This window comes from Mustela nivalis, assembly GCF_964662115.1.
Source record: "Mustela nivalis genome assembly, chromosome: 2".
In the NCBI taxonomy this organism is placed as follows: Eukaryota; Metazoa; Chordata; class Mammalia; order Carnivora; family Mustelidae; genus Mustela; species Mustela nivalis.
Genome location: NC_139021.1, coordinates 92809555 through 92821861, shown reverse-complemented (window position 1 = coordinate 92821861; position 12307 = coordinate 92809555). Strand labels below are relative to the sequence as shown.

The window sequence follows — 12307 nt, the reverse complement described above, 5'->3', positions numbered from 1 at the left end:
TTCCAGCCCCCCTGTGTGAGTCCAGTACCCGGGATTCTTCTTAGCCAGGAGTCTGGACAAACTTACTTAAAGAACATCAACTCAGGGGACTCCTGGGTGGCTCAGTTGGTTAAGTGGCTGCCTACAGCTCAGGTCATGATCCCAGCATTCTGGGATTGAGTCCAACATCAGGCTCCTTGCTCGGCAGGGAGCCTGCTTCTCCCTCTACCTCTGTCTGCCTGTTCTCGCTCTGTCTCTCTCTCTGACAAATAAATAAAATATTAAAAAAAAAAAAATCAACTCAGGATAAATTAGTCTATCTAGGAATAAGCAGTTACTTCTCTTAGTGTCAATTCTTGGTTTCCTGGCCTCTTATAGGGGAAAACATTACTATCTTTTGCCAAAAAATATAACAGTTTGGGAATTTTACTACCCTTTTGGTTTTTCAGTAGGGTTGTGACGTCAGCTACTACTGCTGTGGTAGTGAATGTCTCAGTAACACCTGGGGGTAGCATACTTAACACTTATGGAAAGAGAATGAAAACTGCTAAGAACGACTAACAAGTCATTAATCACCTTTTCTAAAACTGATACTGTACCTTGTGTATTAAAGACAATTTTCTCCCTAGGAAGAGAAAACTTCCCAGTTCCTGTGGCACACACGTAGACAGCACTTTCAGTATACAGATAGGCAGTTTGATTTGAAAAGTTTGGGACCATCAACCGACACATAATCAAGTCTTCAGACTGAAAATTAAATGTCAGATTATGTTTAATGATAATTAAAACAAAAATACTTGCCTGCATAATTTTGTAACTTGTATTTTTATACACTATCTCATAAAAGTGATACAATAATTCAGACTGTCCTTGTCAAAACCTAAATACTACTCTTGGGATGATTTACAAAATATGATAAAAGTTTATAAACATCAATTAGAGAGAAATCATTTGTTGAGTTGTAAATAATCAGCAAATTTTGAAAATTACATGATGGTAAGATTCTAACTAAAAGCCTATAACAAACATGAGAAAAGAAATAAGACTGATTTATTTTATTACTAATTTAAAATTGGCAAATACTTTGTAAGTGATCCCTGGTGAACATTTTGGTTCTTACTTCACTGTGAAGATATCAAGCACATGAAAATTGAATTAATTTGTTATATAACATATAAAATCAGAAGCAGAAACATGAATATGACCTAATTAAATGAAATCAGCAAATGTTAAATATACTGTTTATTATTAAAGAAGTAATTTTATAAACAAAACATTAAAAAGTGGTATTCCATAATGTTTGTACTCTGAAACTGTTTTCTTTATGCCTCTTTTCCATTGCCTGAAAAATCTTATCACTGAGCATGTTTTTCTTGCATAATCAGAACTGTAAGGTTTGTATGAAATAAAAGGACAAATTAAATGACTTCCTTACAGTATTTAGTTACACTCACATTAAGAATAAGGATTTAACAAAATTAGATACTATACGGTATAAGGCTAAATGAAATGAATTTACATTTAAGGCTTTGTCTTTGTCTTATGAACATCACCATTATTCAACAATACTTACAACATTAAACAACTGCACGCCATCAGCTGCTTCCACTCTCATTTCTCTTTAGCTAAGGTTGTCCAAAGTAATGAGTCTAAGATGGCAAACAAAATGCAATGCCTAAAAACTGGCTATTTAAAAGTATCTCAACCCTTCCAAGTAAATCTCTCAAAAGAATCTGAGCCTACAACAGTTAGGACAAACAACTCAGTACGTTCTTGTCATCTGTAATTCACTTTATAGATAGAACCCTTACCTGAAAAGGTGGATTACACTGAGTGACCTCCACAGTCACTGCGTCAGACATTTGGTGGCCATTATCTTCTACTGTTATCAGAGAGTAATAGATGAGACACGGATTGTCTGCTGGGTGCCATGCGGCTGCCAAAATCAGGAGCCCATCACTAGTCAATGAAAAAGAAAGATCTACAGCCTCTTGGAAGTCAGTCTGTCAGTTTCTTATATAGTTAAACACATACTAACCATATGCCCTAGCGATCCCACTCCTAGATATTTACCCAAGAAAAACAAAAACTTATGTTCACATAAAAACCTGTGTGCAAATAGTTATAGTGGCTTTATTCACAATTACCTAAAACTGGAAGCCCAATAACCTTCAACTGCTGAATAGATAAATCCCGGTAAATTTTTTTTTTTTTTTTTAAGATTTTACTTGTTTATTTGGCAGAGAAAGAGAGAGAGAGAACACAAGCAGCGGGAGCAGCAGAGGGAGAGGGAGAATCCGGCTCTGCACTGAGCAGGGAGCCTGATGGAGGACCCTGGGATTATGACCTGAGGTGAAGGTAAATGCTTAACCAACTGAACCACCCAGGCACCCCAGGTAGTTTTTTTTTTCAAGACTTTGAGAGAAGAGAGTGCAAGTGGGGAGAGGGGCAGAGGAGGAGAGAGAATCCCAAACAGACTCTGAGCTGAGCAAGGAGCCCAAAGCAGGGCTCAGTGCCATGACCCTGAGTTCATGACCTGAGCTGAAATGAAAAGTTGGGACATTTAACCAACTGAACCACCAGGCACCTCAAGCCCTGGTAATTCTACACAGTGTGCCAGTACTCAGTAAAAAGGAAGAAACTGCTGAATGAACATCAAATGCATTGTGCTAAGTGAAAGAAGGCAATCTCAACAGGCTTTATATTATATGATCCCATTTACAGGGCATTCAGAAAAAGGCAAAACAACAGGGACTGAAAATATATCAATAGTTGCCAGGGTTGAGACTGAAGGAGGCTTTGATTACAAAGGGATGCAAGGAAGTTTGGGGGGTGATGGAACTATTTCATATCACGATGGTGTCTCACGGTCAAATGAGTCTGCATCTGTCAACTCATTATACACTAAAACAGGTGAGTTTTACTGTATATAAATATAGCTCAATAAATGACTTTAAAAAAAATCAACAAATCATCAAATGCAGGACCGACAAAGCATAGCCCTCAGGCCAAACTGTGCCCCAGCGAGTTTTTATAAATGAAGCTTTACTGGAATGCCGCCCTGACCACTCATTTCTGTACTGTCTGTTGATGCTTTCATGCTATCACTGACAGAGAAGAGGAGCTGCAGTGGAGACCACATTGTGGGCCCTTCAAAGAAAGGCTGCCAAATCCTGACCTAATTTGTTCTTTAAAGCTTACTTTGGTCCAGAGGAACATTTTGTTTTTAACAATCAGTTACAGAAATTTCAATGTGAAAACAAACCTTTTTCTATCTTAAAGCTTATGTTTCTTGTAAGTCTATCAAAATTGTTGCCCTCAACAAAGAATTACATGGTCTCTAATCTCAAGCCCTCCAAAATATTCAGTAGTATTTATTAGCAACTTTCATTCAAGTCTCAGAAATATTAATGGGGGGTTGGGGGGGCAGGGAGCAAGCGCCCCCTACTGACAACTAAAAACAAGAAACCAGAAAAAAAATGAAACCCAGCGACTGACTAAATGACATCACTTCAAATGGAGAAACCGAACATGGCTCTCGTTTTTTTCACTGTGATCTTCACCAACTCCTGAACCCTTATCACTCCTACTCAGACTCCTGAAAGGAATCCAACAATTACTAGCCCAAACTTATAATATACTGGCAGTGACCTAAAGAGCTAATACAGGATATAAAAGAACGTTATGCATAAAAATAACTAATGGACTAAAGACCTAAATGTGAGATCTGAAACCATCAAACTCCTAAAAGAAAACAGGCAGTGATCTCTAGGACATCAGCCTTAACAACATATTTATGGATATATCTCCTCAGGCAAGAGAAACCAAAGCAAAATCAAACTCCTGGGGTTACACCAAAATAAAAAGCTTTTGCACAGCAAAGGAAATGATCAACAAAACAAAAAGGCAACCTAACGAATGGAATTTCAAAAATGATGTATCTGATAAGCGGTTAATATCTAAAATAACATGAAGAACTTACACAACACCACCACCACCCCCAAATAACCCAATTTAAAAATGGGCAGAGGCCCTAAATAGATGTTTTTCTAAAGAAGACATACAGGTGGCTAGGAGACACATGAAAAGATGCTCAACATCAGTAATCATCAGGGAAATGCACAAAATCACAATGAAATATCACATCACACCTATCAGAATGGCTAAAATAAAAAGGACAAGAATTAACACACACACACACAGGAATACTACTCAGCGAAAAAGAATTAAGATCTTGCCATCTGTGACAAAATGGATGGAACTAGAGTATTATGCTAAGTGAAGTAAGTCAGACACAACAAGACAAATACCATATGACATCCATTATATGTGGAATCTTAAAAACAAAACAATCAGAAAAACAAAAGAAGACTCTTAGTTGCCAGAAGGGAGATGGCTGAGGGGATGGGCAAAATAAAGTGGATTAACAGGTATAAACTTCCAGTTATAAAATAAACAGGTCACAGAGATGAAAAGTACAGCCAAAAAAAGAAACCAACTGAGGTCCCAGAGAATGTGGTCTTGAATGTACCAAGGAGGGAGGCAGAGTTGGTCATACCTATGACAAGGCTTCATATTGAAGTTACTCTGGAGACTGTACACTGGGTGATAAGGGGCTCCACCATTCATGGAGACAGTCTAACAGAACTTCTTAGAGTAGTGCTAGAACAGTTTTAGTTGACATCTATATAAAAACATCTTCACATTTGAAAAAAACATGAAGCAGTTCTAGGTAGCAGAGATGATAGGTAGATACTCTAAATTTTGAAAACCAATAAAAACTTAACAATAAATTTTTTATTTATTGTTAAAAATTTTTAAAAAAACAGGGCGCCTGGGTGGCTCGGCTGGATAGGCCACTGCCTTCAGCTGAGGTTATGATCCCGGAGTCCCTGAATCAAGTTCCACATCGGGCTCCCAGCTCCATAGGGAGTCTGCTTCTCCCTCTGACCTTCTGCCCTCTCATGCTCTCCCTCACTCTCTCTCAAATAAATAAATAAAATCTTTAAAAAAAAAATTTAAAAACAAAAAATTTATTGTTAAAATTTTACATAAGTATATGCAAAACAATACACTTAAGACTTAAAAAATCCAATTTCACATCTAAAATGAGGCTCTCTGAGCTCGGTGTAATAATCTAGTAAAAGAACTTACAAGCCTGTTCCATGAAAATATATGCCTAGGTTACAAACCTGGCCAACACAAGCAAAAGATCAAAGCGCATCAGTGAGCATCACTGATGCTCAGTGATGCGGACAGTATTCTTAAATAGACGGACGGTATTCTTAAATAAAAGAATGTATGCAGATACAGACACCATATGATCACTAGACGGTCCAGAAGGAGAAAAAGAGCGGTGTCTTAAAAGTCCCACAAGCACCTTGCTTGCATGACAACAATGAAGGAGACAAGCCCGGGCTCTGACCCTGTCCAGAAATTCTTTTTTATTTTATTTATTTTTTTTAAAGATTTGATTTGTTTGTTTGACAGACAGAGATCACAAATAGGCAGAGAGGCAGGCAGCGAGGAGGAAGCAGGCCTCCAGCTGAGCAGAGAGGACCTGGGATCATGACCTGAGCCAAAGGCAGAGGCTTTAACCCACTGAGGCTTTAACTCAGGCGCCCCCCAGTCCAGAAATTCTTAAGCCATGTTTCTCTTCTGTTTTCAGTCTACATCTCTGTTCTGAAAACTATGTGGAAAAATGTCTGCATCGTATGACCACATGGGCTGTGTCTCAGCAGCAGTAATTTTTTTTTTTTAAGATTTTATTTATTTGACAGAGACAGTGGGAGAGGGAATACAAGCAGGAGGAGTGGGAAAAGGAGAAGCAGGCTTCCCACAGAGCAGGGAGCCTGATGCGGGACTCCATCCTACTACTACGACCCTGGAATCATGACCTAAGACAAAGGCAGATGTTTAACGACTGAGCCACCCAGGTGCACCCTAGCAGTAGTCCTAAATTCCTGAAAGTCTGGTAAAGATATATGAAAACACATAAACTATATTTAATTAAACCACTTGTGGAAATTAAACATGTGCTATTTCTACCTCTTTGATAGTTTATGTAAGGTTTTCAGAAACTATAAAGAAGGATCTTACTGACATTCTCAAGAGCCTAAGAAAAATTATACAGTAGAACTGCAATATCCTTCCAAAAAAGCAAGTAGAATTTGTTCTACTAAATAAATTACTCTAGGGGTGCCTGGGTGGCTCAGTGGGTTAAAGCATCTGCCTTTGGCTCAGGTCATGATCTCAGGGTCCTGGGATTGAGCCCCACATCAGGCTCTCTTCTCAGCAGGGTGCCTGCTCTTCCCCCCACCCCCCGCCACCTCTCTGCCTAACTTGTGATCTCTCTCTCTCTGTCAAATAAATATGCTTCTAAAAAATAAATAAATAAATAAATTACTCTAAAACACATAAAAATTGCTCTTAACTTCTGGTATGTTGTGTTTTGAAGAATTACAAGTCATATATAACATGGAAGCCATGTTATAAATGGTTTTTAAGTTCCACATAACCTTTGGTATTAAAATTAAATAACACAGGATAACTAACCTAGGATTTATCAGACTAACCTAGGATCTTAAGTGCCACTTAGAACACCATCTCTAAGAGGAAATTCACTGTGAATTTAAACCGCGAGTGAGCTCTCACTTGTACTGCCAAGACAAAACCTCACCCCACTCTCCCTTCTTCAGTATCACCACAAACATAAGCTTACTAAAGCAAAAGGGCTGCAGAAGAATGGCTGCTATCGCCACTGAGAAGAGAAGGATGACAGCAGGGGGGACCTGCAGCAGCAGCAGGGAGGGCATCTCTTAGTGTGAAGAGAATCTCCAGCCATAAGAGCAGGAAAGATGAGTCTCGAACTAGGGTAGACAACTAACATAAGAATATGCAGGTGAGGACTGAGAACTGCCTATATTTCTCAAATCAACCGGCATCTCTAGAAAAGGACACAAAGCCTTTCGATAAGGTATGAAAGTATGATGTGAACAGCATTAGAAGAACAGACAGCAAGACTGATCATCATTTTACAATAAACATTAGTTTCCCAAATAGCTACCTGTATTCTTGAGGACAAGCTAATTGCTTACCAGTTTTGCTTCAAATCCAAATACCGAATGTTGACCCCTTCTTTAATAGCTTCATAGTTACTTTCAGATCCCTATATGAAAACACCAATAACATAAACTCCATGAGCATAAGGATCATTGCTTTTCACCTTTGTATTCCCAGCACCTACTAAACAGTTCAAAGTTGTTGAATAAATAATATATGTATTTTTAAAGCTACTAAGTAAATCAGTGAACTCCAGTATTTCTAAGGCTTGAACTCCCTACTTCTGCTTATCTGATGACTAAAAGCTACAATGCATTGAAATGTGTTCTAATAAATAAAATAATTAAAGAAACTAGCATTCTCATCTAATCAAAATGTGAATTACAAAGATGAATATTATTTTTCCTTACCCAAATAGCATCAGTAATGTTTTCCTTCAGGACTCTATTTAGATCCCAACTAAGTGCTTGTTTTTCTGAAGAATCATCCAATTCCCATTTACTGATGTTCGAACTTGTCAGGCTATAAAAGCTTGCTCTCTCTCTATCCCAAAGTACACTTGAAAGCTGTATGGAGAGGAGAGAAGAAAAAAGTTACATTTACAGATTTTTAAGTTCTAATGTAAAGGAACTACTTTTCTGAAATTCAAATTTATATGTTTTATAAGTATTCCATTAGTAATCCTGGCAGAATTCTTTATTTAGTATTCCAGAAAGGAGTGATCCTAATATGAACCTTGAAAGCAAGGTAAGATTTCTAGAAATATAAAAGCAGACAGCCCACAAAGAGTACTATTGTGGGAAAGTTATGAGGCTTTCCAGAGAACAAGTAGTCCTGTTACACTGGAATCTAGACTATAGCTAGAAAAGGAGGAAAAATAATGCTCAAATGAAAAATTAGGGACACACAGCAGAGTCCTGAATGTGAATTTGTAGACCTAGTAAACAAGGTATTATCAATGGCTTTTGAACTCAAGAGGTGGGTTGTAGGAAAAGGAATGTGGCAAGTTATATGTAGATAGATTATTCTGCCCTTTCAAGTATATATTGGTTATGAAGTACAGTTATGTTTTTAGTTGGGCGCACGATTGTTTTGAATTAAAGCCCTGATTTTCTCCATTTCTCCTAGCACCATGATTCTGGCCACTAATGGGTTAGAGAGCCAACAGAGAGTAAACTGAACTGCCACCCAGGGCTTGGGGGAAATTCACCAAGAGTGCAGATTAGGGCATAACAATGGAAGCAAAAGGTAGGGATGAAAATGAGACATGTTAGAAGTCAAATCTATAGTATCTGTTAAGTACGGAATCTGCTATAGAAGGGAGGCGTGCATACACATACCCACAAACACACACACACTGGAGAGTTCATACCCAGGTCACTGAAAGCAGTGACAGGGTCATGAACAGAAATTAACAGGCCAAAAGAGAAACGAGTTTTATATACACTTTTGGTGTAGAGAATGTGAGGGAAGAGGGAATATGAGCGATTTGTTTTCAGGCATATTAGGTTTTAGGTCTTTAGACCATCAAGAAAGCAGATGACGAGAGCAACCTGCAGTTAGAAGGAAACAGTACAGTGAGAAGAAAATGTGCTTTCAATTCAAAGAGGCCTGGGTACATATCTGCCACAGAGCAGTTGTGCAACATCAGGCAGTTTACATAAATGTCACTGAGGCTGTTTGCTCATCTGCAAACTGGGGAGAAAGTGCTCTACGTTACAGGTTATCACAGTTATTGCTCAAAATAACAAATACAGAGCCTCTAGCAGAGAGGAGATGCTCCAGGTTTGCTGCCATCTGCCTCCCTTCGCTATGCTAGAGCCTGAGGCAGAAGCCCGGCTGAAAGATCCAGATTCAAGTCATCCACACAAACAGCTGGAGTCATGGGAGTCGAGAACACTTTTGGTTAAGTCAAAAAGCAAAACTGGTCCTTAAACACAATTTTATATAATAGTTTTTATATTTTTATATATAATTTTATATAACAATTTTATATAACAGTTTTAATCCAAAGAATGTACATGTAAGAGAATCTGTATGATTTAAGAATATTAAAGTTACAGGGTTGGTGAGAGTTCATATCACAATAAAAATGCTTCACTGAAAAAATCAAAGGTTTTACTTCCTATACACTAGTATTTATACAGAGATAATACCAACTTCATATGAAACCTCCAACTTACTGATTTCACGAAGAAACAAGCTTGTAAAACAAAATCATTTTATCAACTTACGATGAGATCACTACTGGGAGATAAAATTCCCAAAAGAGAAGAAACCTTCCGACCAATTCCTGAAAGCATCCCTTGTCCTTGAGGCAGAATGTGTTGATGAATCTTTCCTAAACTATCAGGTATCAGCCGAACCAGCTGGCTTCCCAATGAGGACAAAATAAAACTTCCTCCCTATGAACAAATATTGTGAAATTAGTTACAATCTATAAGTAAGATAAAGAACATTAACACAAAATGCTTTGATATAGAAACAAGTCATCTATCATCTGTACCTTAAAACAAATCTAAAAGAATTTTTTTAAAAAGTACCATTTTACTAAAATGATTTACTTACAAATAATATAACATGTTACTAATATATGATACTATTAATTTTACATAAATTTCAGGGTTATTTTAATTGGGTGTTTCCTTAATTCTGATTTTTAAAATACAGGTTCACCACACTACAGGTTCAACAAATCAAGTATCACATTTTATTCTTTGGTAAACTTGCAGAGCGAACATTATAATGCAAGTCATTCTTCCTAGTGTCTACGGGTTTCTAAGTCACCTTCAGGAAATACTTCTGAAAGAAATGAATACTATGGGCTATGATCCAATACTGGTATTTCAGAGTACTAGGAAAAAGGCTTTCTTTTTTCCAACCGCTCAACTTCTACACCCTTACATTCTTCTCTTGCCTCTTTCTGATCCCTCTGGCTGTATGGTCTATCCAAAACAACTTTTACTCATTCACATCTCACTCCAAGGCAAATCACAGCTTTCCAATAAATATGAAAGAAAATCCATCATATACCTGCACCGCTGTTAGGAAACTGTAAGTCTTATCGCCTCCCAAATCTACAAAGGTCTCCATGTAGGTATCTTCACCAGCAAGGCTTGGCCAGTAACGGACGGATCCTTCTCTGGTGGCAACCATGACAGCAATAGCCTTCAAACAAGATCGTAACACTCGGCAATTACAGTAAAAAAGTGTGTCTGGTGTGTCTAGTGACACTGATAAAAAGAAACTAAGGCAATTTATTATTTGATTTATAGAAATTAGGGGGTACATAACCCTTCCTGTTTATATTTTAAACATCATCAGACTATAAAATTTAATTTCTTTTCCTTTTTGTGCAATTCTAGTAATTTTAACACCTGTATAGACCTAGGTAACTACTACCAATATAGGGACACAGTACAGTTCCATAAACATCCCAAACTCCCTCGTGCTAACTATCACTTTATAATCATACCTTGTCCCCATCTTAACCCTGGCAACCAGCTTCCATCATTATAGTTTCATCTTTCTGAGAATGCTAAGTAAATGAAATCATACAGAATGTAACCTTTAAGCACTGGCTTATCTCATTTCAGCATGTCTCTGATCTGGGTTTGTTGCTGTATGAAGAATTCATTCCTTTTTACTGTTGCATAGTAGTCCATTCTGTGGATGAAACCCATTTGTTTATTCATTCACTTGTTAAAAGGACATTTGAGTTGTTTCCACCTTTGGCTATCACAAATAAAGCTGTTACGACAATCATACACTGTTTTATGTGGAAACTTTTGTTAAGTTTTAATTTCTATGAGGTAAATAGCTAGGAATGGAATTGCTAGGAAAGTAAAAATCAAGTAGCTGTGCCATTTTGCATCCCCCTCAGGAATGTGTGAGTTCCAGTTGCTCCACAACCTTGCCGGCACTTGGCAGGGTCCGTATTTTGTATTTTGGCTATTTTAATCGGTGTACTGTGATAGCTCACTGTCGTTTCAGTATGCATTTCCCTAATGGCCAATGATGTGAACACCTCTGACACTCTTATATCTTCTTTGGTAAAGTATCTGTTCAAATCTTCTGCTCTGTTTTGAAATTGGGTTGCTTTCTTATTAAGCTTTGAGGGTTCATTTTACATTCTAGATACAAGTTCTTTCTTGGATATAGGACTTAGGGACATTCTCTCCCAGTCTGTAGCTTGTCTCTTTTCTGGTCACTGGCTTTGACAAAACCAAGTTTTTAATTTTGATGAAGTCCAATTTACCTATTTTTTACTTTTGTGAATCACGCTTTTAGTGATTTCCAAGAACTCTTTGTCTAATCCCAGGTCATGATGATTTTCTCCTGCTTTCTTCCAAAATTTACAGTTTTATGTTTTAGATCTAAATCTATGATCCCTTTTGAGTTAATCTTTGTATAAGATAGGAAGTTTAGGGGAAAGCCTTTTTTTTTTTTTCCATAAGGATGATCAATGGTCTCAATACCATTTACTGAAAAGACTATCCTTACTCCATTGAACTGCTGTTGCAGCTGTCACAGATCAAAGGGCCACCTCTGTATCTGCATTCTCTATGTGTCTATCTGCCAATACTAGTGTCTTGACTCCTGTGGCTTTACGGTTATGTGTCTGAATCAGGTTGGATGATTCCTCTAATACTAGAACTCCCTTATTTTAAAAAAATCTATATTTCAATAAGCACTTAAGTCACCTACCTGAGTAGAATGTGCTTCACCTGCAGTATCAGGATAAGAGAGAGCCACCAAGTCTGCACTCCAAGGGAAGTCACTAGGCGGCAGCTGAAGTTCTTTGCAAACAGATAACTAAAGAAGAAACCCAAACCAAAAATCTTTCACATCAAATCCAAGTTTTTTGAATGCGCACCTGACTTCACTATTTTCTTTCCCTGCATATTTCATATTCTCATCATTGCTGGAAATACCATTCTACAAATATTCTTTTTTCTCTTATCTTTTTCATTAGGGTTTCATCAGGGCTTTCAGTAATTTCAAAACAAAGTATCTTAAGAGATACAGAATCAGGAAAACTTAAGAGGTAGACCAGACCCTGAATATTAACAAGCCCACTATCTTTCCGGACTAAAAAGATGTGTACTGGTTAAGAAATATATGTATGGAATTTTCCCAGGCTAGTCTTGATTTGTTTATTTGACATCTAAAATCTTCATGACCACAGGATAATTATACCAAGCTGTCCAGAAAATACTTCCTGGCCTATGCCAGGTATCAGGCTCCTTCTGCTAACTCATCAGGG

The 12307-nt window shown here is 37.6% G+C and overlaps 1 protein-coding gene and 1 long non-coding RNA gene across 2 annotated transcripts in view; one reads left to right on the top strand and one right to left on the bottom strand.

The window, feature by feature from the left end:
* LOC309857724 overlaps positions 1–12307 on the top strand; it is a 143181-nt gene that overhangs the window by 44907 nt on the left and 85967 nt on the right. The gene's annotated exons all lie outside the window — the stretch shown is intronic.
* The window catches only part of NUP133 (nucleoporin 133), a 58768-nt gene that overhangs the window by 40223 nt on the left and 6238 nt on the right, over positions 1–12307 (bottom strand). The window contains exons 4-10 of the mRNA XM_082718881.1: positions 11749–11856; positions 10075–10209; positions 9276–9446; positions 7452–7607; positions 7077–7147; positions 1791–1938; positions 579–726 (exon numbers count right to left, since the gene is read on the bottom strand). Coding sequence (XP_082575007.1) covers positions 579–726; positions 1791–1938; positions 7077–7147; positions 7452–7607; positions 9276–9446; positions 10075–10209; positions 11749–11856 — 937 coding nt within the window. The remainder of the gene's footprint in view (positions 1–578; positions 727–1790; positions 1939–7076; positions 7148–7451; positions 7608–9275; positions 9447–10074; positions 10210–11748; positions 11857–12307) is intronic.